The sequence below is a fragment of the Benincasa hispida genome, chromosome 7 (genome assembly GCF_027475165.1).
Source record: "Benincasa hispida cultivar pf3 chromosome 7, pf3_genome.v1.1, whole genome shotgun sequence".
Lineage (NCBI taxonomy): Eukaryota > Viridiplantae > Streptophyta > Magnoliopsida > Cucurbitales > Cucurbitaceae > Benincasa > Benincasa hispida.
In genome coordinates, this window is record NC_143484.1 from 30,536,067 (window position 1) to 30,551,001 (window position 14,935).

General features: G+C 34.7%; 1 protein-coding gene across 2 annotated transcripts; it reads left to right on the plus strand.

The window, feature by feature from the left end:
- Positions 1–8,379: 8,379 nt before the first annotated feature.
- PUR4 (purine biosynthesis 4) lies at positions 8,380–13,848 on the plus strand. 2 transcript variants are annotated; one of them, XM_039037528.2, is made up of 3 exons: positions 8,380–8,800; positions 9,225–9,293; positions 9,461–13,848. In XM_039037528.2, the coding sequence occupies exons 2-3, from the start codon at positions 9,252–9,254 to the stop codon at positions 13,658–13,660; spliced, it is 4,242 nt and encodes a 1,413-aa protein (XP_038893456.1). In that variant the 5' UTR covers positions 8,380–8,800; positions 9,225–9,251; the 3' UTR covers positions 13,661–13,848. The 2 variants fall into 2 exon arrangements, with proteins under 2 accessions (XP_038893456.1, XP_038893455.1); XM_039037527.2 differs by lacking the exon at positions 8,380–8,800 and adding an exon at positions 8,875–9,074.
- Positions 13,849–14,935: the final 1,087 nt, after the last annotated feature.

Here is a 14,935-nt window from a genome sequence, read left to right on the forward strand (position 1 = left end):
ATAAAAAACAACACTGCATGCGAGCACATGATCGAAAGATGCAAATGAACAACACAATCGCGGAGGATTTTGACACGTGTACAACTAACTGTTGTGCATTTTCGATGGATTGATTGCATAACAGAAGGAATATTTATTCCACCATTTTCGAAATTTCCATAACAATAAAGTGGGGACCACACAGTAGAGAGTCAGAGCATTCATCTATAAATACTCTCAGAGAATTCACTGAAAGATATACTTGATACGAGGCTATTTTGATATTTGTATATTGAAAGAGAGGTTGATCTGAGTGCTGATCGGAGAAGATCCAGAAAGAAAAGAGGCAAGGCCGAGAGGTGAGTCTCAGGGCGAATCATTCTAAATCCCCACCGTGAAGCTCTATACCTAGATCAATTCTACCGGTTGAGGAAGCCTGAGAGGGACACTCATCCTTCCATTCACTCCATACGCCGGCAAGCGATTTCTCCACCTAGATCTGTGTCAAGACGTTGGCACTCTTCTGTATTTGTTTCTATCTCTATCATCAATTGTATCCCATCTTTTTAGTCTAAATCATTCATACCATGTATCAGACGCTTGATTCTATAAATAAATGTCATGATCATTTTCATCTCCATATTTCTATCTATTTCCGTTCCTCCAATAATCGCTTTCTCCATGATGTTTTCTTAATCCCTTGGTAATTAGAATGAATTAAACAAGTAAATTAATTTGTGCTAAAGAAATAAATATGTTTAGCTAGAGCATGCTAGACGGCATCTTCACCTATGAGAGCAGAAGTGAAGATGCCATTCTGATCTGTCAAGAGAAGGTTAGAAGAATGCGTTAACTAAAGCGAGAAGTACTTCCAGAGATGGAAGCAACCTTGCATTCATTACGTTCATTCCTATTTCACCACAGAGATGTGGGAACACGGCCGATCACCGAGAGGTGTACGCCAAGGGAAAGCGAAACCGTAGTTATATCTTTAACGCAATTAATGAACTTGCGATGTTTGTACTAATTATCTTTTCTCTTTCTGTTTTGTACATAAAGCCTTGCCACCGCATAACACGATTCTTTGTATAATCTTTACAGTCAGTCTCAAACTCAGTATCATGTATCATGTAACCTATATCTTGTATCACATTAGCTTTGGTTTACTTTTATCGCATTTTATTGTATTACCGCAACTTTACTTTATCACAATTTTAAATATCTGTATAAACCAATCTTTTATTAATTGAAATACCCCTGGTCGCATATATCACGAATGTAACGCATTAACTATGCAATCCCTATGTTCGACCTCGGTTCACTTTGAGAAACTTACGGTGAAATTATACTTGGTTTCAATGCAAGGAAACTTGTGACAACATAGAGCATACTACAAACATTCTATTAATAACGCATACATCTAGAAGTAGTATCGCATAAAGTGTGCATGAGCAACAACACAACATAAGATTACCTTTTACGTTACAAGTTTATGGCAATATGAGCTTGTAGCATATCATCATGCATGCACATTACGAACGTTCAAATCCCAAGTCATTAGAGTTCATAACTCACTCAGAATTTAGGTCAAGTCATCTATGGTCATTCTAGTGAAATGTAAGTCTCTTTTAGTAATGGTGTTATAAAGAGAGACTATTCATTTCGTAGTCCGGTCTTATACAAACTCCTTGAATAGAATACCCTCGTTCACATATCTCCACATGAATTATCAGTATCCGATCATTTGTAGCATCTTACAACAATTGTAATAACTACAAAATGGGCCATATTCGTAGTGTCACAAGGATAAAGTATCCAACCTTATCCATCTACTACAGACCGTTCAAGTTACATGATCCACATGTATGTCTCCACATACATGTTTAAGTTACAGCAGATAACCTTGGATCTTAGTTTATTGGTCTTTGGGTTAATGCAACTAAATGTCAAATAAAATACCTCTTGTTTTATTAGATAACTAAATTGTTTATATAAATAAAATCATAACAATATCATGGGCGCAAGTCACAAACTATTCAAATGTCGGGAGTTTTATCCCCTATAGAATGTAGAGGAGTCCCCAGTGCATGCCTTAGGTGCGCATCTCCAAAGCAGACAATTTGGTGAGTCTGTCTTTGCAGTAAAGACTCATAGCTCTCCACCGATTGATGTAGTCGATGACTAGATCTCCCTTTCACTGCTTGGCATTCGTCAACTCCATCATGTTGACAGTATGCCTGGTGCTGTAAAAGTAGTTTAAAAACTCTCTTTCAATTTGCTTTTAACTGTCGATCACCTCAGGCTCTATATTAGTGTATCGGTTAAAGCGTTTCCTTTCAAGGTTCTGACAAACTGCTTGACTAGCAAATCTCCTCTGGTTCCTGCATTCTCACACGTTTTAACAAAGTGGACAATGTGTTGCTTTAGATTGCCCTTTCCATTGAATTGCTGGAACTTCGGGGGTTGGTACCCAACATGCATCCTCAAGTTATCAGTTCACTTAGTGTACGGCTTGAAGTACATAAAAGAATTTTGAGATGAGCCTTTATACTCAGCTCTAGATATGATCATATCTTGCTGTTACTAAACTAACAATGAGGCAACAAAAGTTGATTGTCGCAACATATTTTCCTGCAACATGGTTTTTCCTTTGTCATTGGTTTTGATAGCAGGAGTTTGGCTCGACTCAACAATTTCACGAGCTTGTATCTGATCTTTTAAAGCAACGATTTCATGATCTCGCTCCTCAACAACTTTCATCGAGAACTTTTTTTCCTCTCCAAATCTGCCATGGGTGCATCGACTGTTACATCCGCTGTCATGACAGATATTACATTCATGTATGATTCTTTTTTGCCTGGTCAGACGTAGGAGCAAAGTTGTTAAACAAAGGATTTTTCTAAATGACGATCCCACCTTTTGGAGATTCAGTTAATTGTTTCAAAATACTATGTGCGATGATGGAACCTTGCTCTTGTTTTTGCACGGTCTCTTTCAAACGACTGTGGATAACAGGTCCCATGTAGGAGTTGCTTGCAGAAGATGCTCTAGATGCGACTTTTTTTTGTACCATTTGTTGATTTGGTGATTTGGATGAAAGGAAGATGAGAGGTAGAGATGTCCTAACATGTGTGCCAATTTGTTTGCACGAGATTTCCAAAGAAAACGTGTTTTGTGGAGTTGGACTTGTTTTTGTCGATTTGATGCGATGTGGTTCAATCACTAGTACTTGATTCTCTGATTCTCTCTCAGTTGAACGTGTATGTTTGACGGGGAAACAAAGGGCGTGATGCTCTTAAAGTTGTAGTCTTGAAATAATTTTTGTATTTTTCAGGATTTGAGCTTTAAGGAGTAGTTCAGTCTACAAGAGTCAAGGAATGACTCTTCTGATTGTAGATAATTCTCTCTAGGCTCTCTAGAATATATAATTACTAACCCCACAAATAAAGAGAACTCCTCTATTTATAAAGTTCTCAGGTGGGTTTTGTGGGTTTAGGCTTGTTTGGTTCATGGGCTTGGCTCTTGGGCCCAATTAATTGGATTGGGGCCTAAATTATTTTTTTGGGTTCAATTAGACTTTAACCCAAATTATAATATCAAATTAGACCAAATTAATTTTATTTAATCCAAGAGTCATGATGAAAATATGTGGCGAATTTGCCAATTTATGTCATCAATTTCAATTTGGGACACATATGTCAACTTTCTAATTAGTCTCAAATTCAATTATTTATAATTTTGCCATCAATTTGAGAAATGACGTGACAATTTGTGATTGGTCCAAAATTTTTCTTTCAACGGTGATCATTTAAGGATTTAATGTAAATTAATTTTAAAAATCAAGATTGTTAGATAAAATTAGACTTTTTTTTTTTTTTCAAAATTCCTTTTCATTTAAAGTGAATGATGAGATTTTTTTATTTTTTTTTATTTTTTTTTTCATCTAACTTAAATATAATATAATGAGATTATTTAAAGATTGACCGTGAATTAGATAAAATGATATTTTTATTTTTGAAAATCAAAATTATTAGATATAATATAATGAATTGTTTTATTTTTGAAAAATTGTGTTACATTTACTTGGATATAATATAATGAGATTATTTATGAATTTAGTGAGAATTCAATAAAATGAGATTAATTTAAAAAAAAAAAAATCCCTTATCATTTAACCTGAATTGTGTTTTTCTTTTTTGGAAACATTTTGTTGCATTTAACTTGAATACCATATAAAAAAATTATTTAAGGATCTAATATAAATTTAAAAATTCTCTTAGTAAATATAGATTTAGAAATCAGTATATGACAAGGCAACCCCTCACAAAAAAAAAAATTATGGAGGCTTTTTAAATATAAATAAATATTTAAAAATATTTAAATTTTATAGCAAAAAGTTTCAAAAATAAAGTACTTTTGGAACTTTTTGCTATAAAGTATAAATATTATTTGGATTTTTCTATTTATAAGTATTTTCTTCAAATTTATCCCACATTTGTTTTTATTAACCTTCAATTAGGGTTTTTAATTTTAATTTTAAAAATCAGTTTCAAACTTTTTTTTTTCCCTGCTGCTCCACCTATCCTTTAACATTAATCATTTTCAATTGAAAAACACTTTTGGTCTATACTTTCAATTTTGTAACAATTTAGTTCCTGAATTTGAGTATGTAATAATTTAATTCCTAACGTAACAAAATTTATCAAAATTAGATGTCAATTTTTAATTACTTTATGATGTAAACTTTGTATTTTGTAAAAATATTAAGTCTCTAATTATTTTAACAGTTTATTTATGCATGAAATCTCATTAAACCTTAACACTAATTCTACAATAGGGACTAAATCGTTACAAATTTTAAAGTTCAAGGACTAGATTATTACATAGTAAAATTCAACGACTAAATTGTTACAGAATTAAAAGTATATGGATTAAATTGTTACAAACTAAAGTTTAGAAACTAAATTGTTACTTACATGAAAATTTAGAGACTAAAAGTGATTTTTAATATTTTTTTAAAGATGTTTTGAAAGTGATGGAAAATATAACTTTTGAAAAACCAAACGCGTATATTTTCTAAAATTAAGAGGCTGAAAAAGTAATTTATCTTAAAATTTAAAGATTGAGAATTTATTAGATATTTTTAAATTTCAAAAACCCATCGGGCACAAAATTAAAAGTTTAAGTATCAAATAAATTAGAGCTAGTTGCATAAATAGAATTCAAGCCCAAAATAATATAATATGTAGTACAAGGATAAAATAATTGCATATATAGATACAAAAAAAATGGTAAAAGACTAAAAAACTCATGCTTAGCCACCATGTTGTTCCCTTCTTCCCGGTTTTCTCAAATTAAAAGCTATCACTGATAGCAACTATAGTGATGACCATTAATAGCAACTATCAGTGATGACCACTAATAGCAGCTATCGATGATGACCACTGATAGTTGTTATCAGCTGCTATCGCTGATATCTTCTATCAATTGCTATCGATGATAGTTGCTATCAATGATAGCTTTCAATTTTAGAAAAATTAATACAACCTTGAAATATTAACTTTTAATTTGCTATCAATTGTTATTAGCTATCATTGATTCACTTTTATCATTTGGAATCAACGTTGAAATATTACTACTTAAAGGCTATCAGTGGCTATCAATGATTGATTTATAAATAGTGATCAACTTTGAAAGAAGACCAACAACTTTGATTATCATAGTAGTTATCACTAATAATCTTTTATCATGACTATCACTGATAGCAGCTATCAGTCGTTATCACTGATAGATCTTCATCAATTAGAATCAACCTTGAAATATTAACACTTAAGGCTATCGATGATAGACTTCTATAATTGGTTATCACCTTTGAAAGAAACTCGATATATGGATATCACTAACATCACTCATATTGTGGTTATCAGTGATATCTTCTTTCACTGATAACATCACTAATAAGATGATATCAATGATCTCACTGATATCATGCTATAAATGATAGTTCTCTATCATCGATAATGTGCTATCAGTGGTAGCTTCTATCACCGATAATGTGCTATCGAGTAGCTTCTATCATCGATAACATGTTATTAGTATTAGCTTCTATCACTGGTAACATGCTATCAATAGTAGCTTCTATCAATCATAGCCACTAAACACTTTTTTGCCCATTTCTTGTCCTTCCCAAACATTTATAAGTCCATTTTCTTTTTTATGATAGCTTATACCATTGATAAACGTGCTATTAATGATAACTCTTAGGTATTCCACTTACATTTTTGTTCGAGATTCAACTTTATTAATTAAATTCACTAAGTTGGCTATCAAGATAGATTTATATAAGTGACTATTAACTACGAAAATATAATCAAAGATTAAGCTATCAACGATAGAAAATATTAGTGGTACCACTGATAGACTTTCATTTGCTATTTATATTTATTATTTGTTATAATAATCAAACTTGATGATTGGCTTGTTGGTGTTAAGTCACTTATGAATTGAGTATTTTCAAGTTATACGTACGGAACTCAGTCTCATAATTCTTGTGAAAAAAAAAAGTGAAGAAGAAAAAATTCAAATAAAGGAAAGAAAAAAAATAAAAATAAGAAAAAGAGAAGAAGCAGGAATTGAAAAAAGGAAAGAAAATTAAATAGAAAAAAAATGAAGACAAAAAATCGATGAAAAGAAAGAAAATAAAAAGAAAAAAAAGTATACAACAAGATAAGACAAGGGAGGGCGAAATTGGAAATAAAAAAAATAAAAAATTGACTAGTCAATTCCTCCATATTTACAAATATTTTAAAGATGTAATATATTTTTAGATTTTTTCTCTTATTTTACCATGTATTACAAATATCCAATAAATTAAGCAAATCAATTAAAGAAGTTTATAAAAAAAAAAGTATAAAATAAAATATAAAATCAATAAAAGTGAGAAAAGTAAATCCTTCGATTTGAGAAAAATTAAAAGGTTAAATACCAAATAAATTAAGCAAATCAATTGAATGAAGCTTATAAAAAATAATAAAAATCAATAAAAGAAAGAGAAGTAAATCGGGAAATTGCCAAAAATAGGACTGTTTAGGGAAATAAATACTTCTGGGATCACTTTTTTAAAATGTTGCTTTTAGGACAAATTAAAAACTCATTTTATTACGGTATTCAAACAATCGACAACCCGGACCACCAAAAGAATTGGATTGGATTAAGTTAAACTTTTTCTAGCTTGATTTGAGTCGCAGGTTGACTAAAAGAAGATTTGGGTTGATCCAACCCAGCTCAACTCCAATTATATATATATATATATTAATGAAATTTATATATAATTTTATTTGTTTAGATTCTGATTATTTTGAATAGATAAGTTTTTTTTTTAAATTATTATAATGTTTGTCTTTGTTTAAAAATATCATAGATATTTGATATTTAAAATTTGAATTTGATAAGATTTTAGTTATGAGTATATATTGTAGATAAATTTATATATTCTAAATTAAAAAGAAAAAAATTGATTAATGTCTAAAAGATTTTAAGGATTGAGTTAGAGACTTTATTCGAGTCTTTTGATCCAAAAAAACATCATCAACCCAATAAAATGTACATCCCTACATCTTCCTCTTTCTCCCAAATAACATTAACTTCTCTTTAATTTTTCTGGATTTTTAGCCACTCTTTGAATATTCTCTCAATTTAGAATAAAGTATATACATTATCATTAAATTAGGAAGATGATATATAGATGAATTATAATTTTACAAAGTTAATGAATTATACAAAAACTAGATATTAATCTTCTTATAGATAAACATATAATTTATAAAATATCTCACAAAGTGAAAAGAAAGGCCCAACATCCCTAATGCTTCGTTGTTCGGCGTCTAGATGCCAACAGAAACGAATTCAAATTAAAATTTAAAATAAGTAAATGCTCTCAAATTTCTTCATGTTTGGTACCATATTGATTTAAAATGAGTTTTGAATTAAATTTATTTTTTGGATTCCCTACAGAAAGGAAAGAAAGTATTATCTTTTTAATATTTTGTTTATATAATTTTGGCAGATGAGAAATTTAAGTTTTTTTTTAATATTTTAAATTGTTATATTGTTTTTTTAAAAAATATTTAATTTTAGATTTTGAAGGTTGGGAATAAATTGAAATTTTAGATTTTAAAGGAATTCAAATTAATAAAAATAAAAAAAGGTAACCTTTCTTCATTTCTTTTAAAAAAGTCTGTTTTTTCTTATAAAAAAAAGATTATTTTTCTTTTTCTAAAATCCTTCCTGAGATGAGGCCCAAATAAAAAATAAACAAAATAATGAAAAGTGACATTTTGCTTCATATTCCTTAAGATGATGGTTATCTGAATGATAGGTCACTCGTTTTTTTGATGTACGATCACTGATATCTTTCATAGTTACTCAATCCGGTTGCAATTAACACATGTATATTCAATCATATCCACATCATACTCAAATACTTGATTATCTTTTAAATTCTTAACTCATTTGAAGACATTTGGAGTTTTGTGTTGGTTCAGACTATTCTTTCTATTCGCCCAATTAAGAATTGTAATTCATCTATAGACTCTCCAATGGCAGCTACAGACCAATTCCTATCTCAGATTTTTTTTCCTATCTATCTTCTTCTCTGTGTTTTGTCGTCAATGAGCTCCATCGTCATCGGCTGGGTAATCGTCGTTGCTGTCGCACACCACCGTGAAGTCGCCGTCGCTTGGGTAACCGATAGTCGGAAGAATCACGATTAAGAATCTGAGGAGATGGGTTTTCACAGATTGCTGCTATCGAGAATTTACGGGTTTGTTTTTTTTTTTGGAAAGAGCCATTTTTTTAACTAAAGGGCAAAATAGACATTTCATATGCTCATGCAATCATTTTATTCCAATAAATCTGTCATTTTTTTTTGGTCATTTGTTTGTATTTTGTTCAACTGAGTGAACCCACTACAATTACGATTAGTGCTTAGAGAATCCCTCCCTATTCCGTCGCCGTCGAACCAAAAACCCTTTAAGAACCCTCGCCGGCGCCGTCGCTCTTTTTCTCAATATCATCTATCTCGTCTAGCTTCCGTGGTTAGTAGTTCTAGCTCAAGCGTTTTGACTTTTTCTTTTTTCTTTTTGTAGCGATTTGATTGATTCTGTCTTCTTTCCCCAGTCCATGTAATGGGTGTTTCAATTTCTATTGTTTGAGAAGGGAAATGGCTGATCTTTATTTGTTTACAGGCGGAGTTGATCTTAGAGGCTAGCTAAATGGCTACTGCTGGGGAGATTACTGCTGCCGAGTTCCTGCGAGTATGTTTTTAGTTTCTTTGATTGTTGTTTGGGCTTTCTGGGGAATTTCATTATGGAGTTTGAGAAGTTTATTTAGTTTTCGGAAGGTAGATAATAGTTTTTTTTTTTTTTTTGTGGTCTCATATTCACTTTGCTAATGAAGACTTGGATTCTCTGCTTTTTGACAGGGTGGGCGTACGCAGAATTTGTTTTTGCAGAGCTATTCTCACTGTAAACGACGTGGGTTGTTGGGGATACTGCCCACTTTATCTGTGGGATCACTTCATTCAAGCACAAGATATACCCGTTTGAGATGTCGTGCATCGAGCAAACCCAGAGCTGTGGACTGTAAGGTAGTTGCAAGTCCAGTAGATGAAGCCACAAGCTTGGTTGAGAAGCCCACAACAGAGGTTATTCATTTCTTCCGAGTTCCTTTGATTCAAGAGAGTGCCACTTCTGAGCTTCTCAAGTCTGTCCAAGCAAAGATTTCAAATCAGATTATTGGTTTGCAAACTGAGCAGTGTTTTAACATTGGGATTCAATCTGAGATTTCAAATGATAAGCTATCTGTGCTTAGATGGCTTCTTCAGGAAACTTATGAGCCTGAGAATTTGGGAACTGAGAGCTTTCTTGAGAAGAAGCAGCGGCAAGGACTGGATTCTGTTATAATTGAGGTTGGACCCCGTTTGTCTTTTACCACAGCTTGGTCCTCTAATGCCGTGTCAATCTGCCAGGCATGTGGATTAACAGAGGTGTCACGAATGGAACGTTCCAGGAGGTATTTATTGTATAGTAAAGGTGCATTAGAAGATCATCAGATTAATGAGTTTTCTGCAATGGTTTATGATCGGATGACCGAATGTGTTTATGTTCAGATGCTTAGGTCGTTTGAGACTAGTGTGAGACCTGAAGAGTTTCGATTTGTGCCCGTTTTAGAGCGAGGCCGGAAGGCACTAGAGGAGATTAATCAGGAGATGGGATTAGCATTTGATGAACAAGATCTTCAATACTACACCAAACTTTTCAGTGAGGAAATAAAGCGAAATCCAACAACGGTGGAGTTGTTTGATATTGCTCAATCCAATAGTGAGCATAGTAGGCATTGGTTTTTTACTGGAAAGCTTGTTATAGATGGAAAGCCTATGAGCCAAACGCTTATGCAGATTGTGAAGAGCACCTTGAAGGCAAATCCTAACAATTCAGTGATTGGATTTAAGGATAATTCAAGTGCAATTCGAGGATTCTTGGCTAATCAGTTGCGACCTGTTTATCCTGGTTCTACGAGCCCTTTAGAAGAAAGTAGTCGTGATCTCGATATTTTATTTACAGCTGAGACCCATAATTTTCCATGTGCAGTGGCTCCCTATCCTGGTGCAGAAACTGGTGTAGGAGGACGGATAAGGGATACTCATGCCACTGGGAAGGGGTCTTTTGTTGTGGCATCTACAGCTGGTTATTGTGTAGGGAATCTCAATATGGAGGGGTCCTATTCCCCATGGGAAGATTCATCTTTTGCCTACCCGTCAAACTTGGCTTCGCCTTTGAAGATCTTGATTGATGCAAGTAATGGTGCATCTGACTATGGCAACAAATTTGGGGAGCCATTGATTCAAGGCTATACTAGAACATTTGGAATGAGACTGCCAAGTGGTGAAAGACGAGAGTGGTTGAAGCCAATCATGTTCAGTGGAGCAATTGGCCAGATTGATCATATTCACATCTCAAAGGAAGAGCCTGACATTGGAATGTTGGTTGTGAAAATTGGAGGTCCTGCTTATCGCATTGGTATGGGAGGTGGGGCTGCATCAAGCATGGTTAGTGGTCAGAATGATGCGGAACTTGATTTTAATGCTGTGCAGCGTGGAGATGCTGAGATGGCACAAAAACTTTATCGTGTTGTTCGTGCTTGTGTTGAAATGGGGGAAAATAACCCAATTATTAGTATTCATGACCAAGGAGCTGGTGGAAATTGTAATGTTGTGAAGGAAATTATATATCCAAAAGGAGCTGAAATTGATATTCGAGCAATTGTTGTCGGCGACCATACAATGTCTGTGTTGGAGATTTGGGGTGCAGAATACCAAGAACAAGATGCTATTTTAGTTAAGCCTGAATGTCGGAGCTTGTTACAGTCAATTTGTGATAGAGAGAGGTTATCAATGGCTGTAATTGGAGTAATTAGTGGTCATGGTCGTTGTGTTTTAGTTGATAGTGTTGCCACTCAAAAATGCATTTCAAACGGACTTCCTCCACCTCCTCCTGCTGTGGATCTTGAGCTCGAGAAAGTACTTGGAGACATGCCTCAGAAAACCTTTGAATTCCAACGAGTTGTTCATGCTTTGGAGCCACTTGATATTGCTCCTGGAGTGACAGTGGCAGATTCTCTTAAGAGAGTGTTAAGGCTTCCATCAGTATGTTCAAAACGATTTTTGACTACAAAAGTAGATAGATGTGTAACTGGTCTTGTAGCTCAGCAACAAACTGTAGGTCCATTGCAGATTACCCTTGCAGATGTTGGAGTTATTGCACAAGCTTATTCGGGCTTGACTGGAGGTGCATGTGCAATAGGGGAACAACCCATAAAAGGCCTACTTGATCCCAAAGCAATGGCTAGATTGGCGGTTGGAGAAGCACTCACTAATCTTGTTTGGGCTAAAATTTCTCGTCTTTCTGATGTTAAAGCAAGTGGAAATTGGATGTATGCTGCTAAGCTTGATGGGGAAGGGGCAGCCATGTATGATGCAGCTGTGGCTCTTTCAGAGGCTATGATTGAACTTGGCATAGCTATTGATGGAGGTAAAGATAGCCTGTCGATGGCAGCCCAAGCTGGTGGAGAGGTGGTCAAGGCTCCTGGAAATCTTGTAATTAGTGCTTATGTTACTTGTCCTGATATAACAAAAACTGTTACTCCTGATTTAAAGTTAGGGGATGATGGTGTAATCCTTCATATTGATTTGGGAAAGGGAGAGCGGCGATTGGGTGGATCAGCTCTTGCTCAGGCTTTTGACCAAATTGGGGATGTGTGTCCTGATCTCAATGACGTTCCTTACTTCAAAAGAGTTTTTGAGAGCATTCAAGACCTCCTAGCTAAAGAGTTAATCTCTGCTGGTCATGATATTAGTGATGGTGGCTTGCTGGTATCTGCCTTAGAGATGGCATTTGCTGGAAATTGTGGCATTAGCTTGGACTTGACATCACGTGGGAAGAGTTTGTTCCAAACACTCTATGCAGAAGAGCTAGGACTTGTACTTGAGGTAAGCAAGGAGAATTTGGCCGTGGTAATGGGTGAGTTAACTTCTGCAGGTGTTACTGCTGATATCATTGGACAAGTAACCGCTGCTCCTACCATTGAAGTCAAGGTTGATGAAGTATCTCACCTGAATGAGGAAACTTCTGTGCTTAGAGATGTATGGGAGGCAACTAGTTTTGAGCTGGAGAAATTGCAAAGATTGGCTTCTTGTGTTGAATCAGAAAAGGAGGGATTGAAATCTAGGCATGAACCTTTGTGGGAATTATCTTTTGTTCCTTCTTCTACAGATGAGAAGTATTTGTCTTCAACTTCTAAACCCAAGGTAGCTGTAATTCGGGAGGAAGGGAGCAATGGAGACCGGGAAATGTCTGCTGCTTTTTATGCTGCTGGTTTTGAACCATGGGATGTGGCAATGTCCGATCTTTTGAATGGAAAAATCACTTTACAGCAGTTCCGTGGAATAGTATTTGTTGGAGGTTTTAGTTATGCAGACGTGCTTGATTCTGCAAAAGGTTGGTCTGCTTCAATCCGTTTCAATCAGCCCCTTTTGAATCAATTTCAAGAGTTCTATAAACGACCCGACACTTTCAGCCTTGGAGTTTGCAATGGGTGTCAGCTCATGGCTCTCTTAGGGTGGGTTCCAGGCCCTCAAGTTGGTGGTGTGCATGGGGTTGGTGGGGATCCATCGCAACCAAGGTTCATTCACAATGAATCAGGACGGTTTGAGTGTCGTTTCACAAGTGTGACCATAAAGGATTCTCCAGCTATAATGCTTAAGGGAATGGAAGGCAGTACTTTGGGTGTGTGGTCTGCCCATGGTGAGGGGAGAGCATACTTCCCTGATGATGGCATTCTCGACCGTCTTCTCCACTCTGACTTGGCTCCACTAAGATACTGTGATGACGATGGGAATCCAACCGAAGTTTACCCTTTCAATCTAAATGGATCTCCTTTGGGAATTGCAGCAATTTGTTCTCCTGATGGTAGGCACCTTGCTATGATGCCTCATCCAGAACGTTGCTTCATGATGTGGCAGTTTCCCTGGTATCCAAAGCAGTGGAATGTGAGCAAAGGAGGTCCTAGCCCATGGTTGCGGATGTTTCAAAATGCTCGAGAGTGGTGCTCTGAGAAGGCTTAATCTATCAATGAGACAGATTTTTAATGTATTTGACAATAAATTTTGGGACTTGTGGATTGCCCTCTCTACCAATAATATTTGGATGTTTGGCATTTCACATGCCAATTTCAAAGTTGTCTTTTCTCTAACTTTAGTGAATTCTGTTAATGGACAATTTTGTGATCAATATACCAAACATCTTACTGATAGCTTTTCAGCATAGCATGTCTATCAAATAGTAGAAAAAGATAAACAAGAATGCATTAGATAATTTATCTTGTTCAAGCTTTCCTTCCTTTTTTATTTTGTTCTTCAACTGGACTCTATTCAACTAATTTTCTAAATTGGTTTTCAGGATGGCAGCTTCTGGATTTATGTTGCTTTTAGCTTTTAAATTTGAAGAATATGCAGGTGAACTTCTCTGAGGGCTAGGTACTTGGATGGATCTGTGTAATAGAACCCACATTGCCAAGATCTATATTTTCCATCCCATGGCTCTGTTGAACTATTGAATTTTCTCTTGATGTGTTTGGAATATGGTCACTGAGGCAGAGTATCATCACCTGACTGTTATTTCATTTTTCTTTTTCTTTAGTCTTTACCGACATTAAAATTTTTCTCTTTTGTTCCTGAAAAATTATCTGAACAAAAAATACTAGGAATGTTTTTTATACAATTTTCTTTCCTTTGTTTCTTTTCTTACTTTCAGTTACGAAGTGCTGAATGTTGTGAACAGTTGGGGTTTTTTTTATTGGAAATATAATCTGGCAGACCTGATAGTTTTATCTTGATATCGCCTGAAGTATAATCTGGCAGACCTGATAGTTTTATCTTGATATCGCCTTCAAGATGTTTACTTACGCCATTGAAGTAGCTTGTGGCGGCCTAGTTTGAAGATTGATAGTAGCAAAATATGTACCAGCCTACCACGTTTCATATCTTTGTTGCAATAGTAGGATCCTCTTCAGTTACCATATCTGTTCTTTAATATATTTTTGTTCATTTTACCTGGGCTTCCTTAAAGAATTCTGGCTTGTGGTTGCTGAGCTCCATGATTGGAATATTGATTAGGTGTTGAGTTTGAATACCAGTTCTATTATCTTCAAAAGGTTAGCAAATGATGGATTGTAGAAGTGGCCCTATACCACAATAATCACTACGAAGATGATGTAGATAGCAGGTATTGTTCCTTACCAATTAGCACGCATATGTTTATATGCCACTTTTTGTATTATCATTTTGGACTTTTTCTTCTCCTAAACATGAATTTGACTATTTGAGTAAGTCAGAGTATTG